Raw genomic sequence first — 2,184 nt, forward strand, 5'->3', positions numbered from 1 at the left:
CTGGTTGCTGCTGATAGGACTTTGGGAATTTGCCAAGCTAATTAACTCCGTCTAGCTGAGATAGGCGATTTTCATATATAATATATCAGAATTTACCTTCTAAATTAGGAGATATGGTCATTTCTTTGTGTGCATGCTATTAATAATGCGTACATATTTACATTTAGTTCGTGATAGTCCCCCTCCTCCATAAATTTGTTCGTTATGCTTCCTACATCATTGATGTTCGTGGTTTTGTAACTGCTGTAGGTGTTAGAAGTAAACTCTGATATAGCTCATCAGCAATAAAAGAAAAAGAAGGTACGTTTAGAGGGTATTCATGATGCACAACCATACTATATATTCCTCAATCCCATGAATATTCTCCATTAGTCCCATGAACTTTACGTATAATTGGTAGACAACAATTTTATTAGAGCAAATTCACAAAGCCATTACATCTATCAAAAGACAATATATGCCTCATACAAATGCACAAAGAATACATGGAAATCCTAGGTTTCAAAACTGACTAGAGGAAACATCCATTCATGAGCTCTATGCCAAAAAGCCGAACCAAAGGAAAGCAATCTGAAGCAAGAAAAGAAGCTCAACACGATACTCTTGCATTCTCAACCTTCCTGCAGAACTACCGCTCGGTGGTGAGTTGGCAGCAGGCTGAGGCGCTGGTCCATCTGCATGATAGTACATATATAGTGAAGAAAATGCCATTACCAAAAGTTAAGCCTCTCTGGTGTAATCTCAAGTAATAGTAGAATTTCTCAATCACCCAACAGTTCCCTCCCTCCCTCCCTCCCTCCCTCCCTCCCTACACAAGATTTCACTTACTTCATAACCTAAATAATAACTACAGTGAAACTGAGGTTTTTGAATGAGTACTTTCTTAAATAGAAGAATAGATAAGGGGGTTTGGGTATTCTTATAAGAGTACCAGGTGAAAATGTTCAAAAGTTCACACGATCTACTCCTAACAGGAACTATAGCGGTCACATACCTAAGGCCTAAAACGTAGAGTCGATGAAATTTTACAGTACTTCTAGGACAAATTAAAATTTCAGAACATTAAAGTACAAAATTGATGAAATCTTGAAAAATAACTCAAAATAATAGCACAAGTTGAAACACGATTCTTAGTACTTACTGCTGCAGGTTGAATGCTTCACGAGGCCACTGAGAATCTTCAATCCAGTAGAATTAGTGTAGCCCTGATATTCACAGGTCATGGTATCACAACCGTCAGCAGCAGTCGAATTGCCGATGGATAGACCGTTGGAGCACTTTGATACAGGGCACTGGGACTTGCTCAGGCCTGGCGTAGGTTTGCAAGAAAGCCTGTATGTTCATTAGTTAATTAAGGAAGTTAACTATAGGTAATTAGTTAGAGCATTAAAGGGAACTGCTATGTCTCTCCACAATCATTGATGATGTGTTTCCAATGTAACATACATTTATATCATTATAATCTAGTCAATATAACTCGATATAGCTGACGGGTTCAATATGCGCCACATCTAGAACACACCAGCCAAGTTAACAGAGAGACGCACTTGCCATCATTTACAGAATGGGGATGAATGGGAATTGATCTCTCTCTCCACAATCTTGACTGATTTATTGTTGAAATGACATGTATCCATATTACTATAGTTTAGCTCATCATTCATCAACATATTCTGATAATAACTGCAATGTCGTGGATGGTTTAAGAGGTTAGCGATATTGCTTACTGATAATTAGAAGAGCTGCTACAACTGCATTGCATGCAGTTCTCTGCTGTGACAGCGTAGGTGCCGTTGGAGAGGCGCAGGTTTTGGTCCAGGGATGTACTTTTAATCGATGAAGAGCAAGCTGTGCCATCAAATGTTGTTTTAGAATTATTATCAGTCTGAAATCTGAATTGATTAGAACAGCTGTTTAGAATTACTGATGTTCAAATAAAACTATCTGTAAATTAGTCCCTCTACAGTAACAAATTCAAAGCTCTGTTTTGAGTCTAATTTCCGGCTAAAAGAAGTTCAGTGATCGCAAGTAAGCCCCTTATATTGAAGAGAGCATTAGTTTGAAGGATATTAGATATTTTACAAAAATCTTACCCCTCCAAGAGAATATTCTAATTAGAGGGGAAACTGAAGGAGGAGATAATTTGAGTACAAATAACAAATAAACAATTACAATGATTTCAGT

At 37.6% G+C, this 2,184-nt stretch overlaps 1 protein-coding gene across 1 annotated transcript in view; it reads right to left on the minus strand.

Moving 5' to 3' along the window:
- Positions 341–2,184, minus strand: part of LOC109838565 (chitin elicitor-binding protein-like) — a gene marked incomplete at its 5' end in the record, with an annotated part of 2,465 nt that continues 621 nt past the window's right edge. The window contains 3 exon segments of the mRNA XM_020407003.1: positions 341–674; positions 1,142–1,332; positions 1,728–1,892. Coding sequence (XP_020262592.1) covers positions 538–674; positions 1,142–1,332; positions 1,728–1,892 — 493 coding nt within the window.

The sequence above is a fragment of the Asparagus officinalis genome, chromosome 4 (assembly GCF_001876935.1).
Source record: "Asparagus officinalis chromosome 4, Aspof.V1, whole genome shotgun sequence".
NCBI classification, from domain to species: Eukaryota; Viridiplantae; Streptophyta; class Magnoliopsida; order Asparagales; family Asparagaceae; genus Asparagus; species Asparagus officinalis.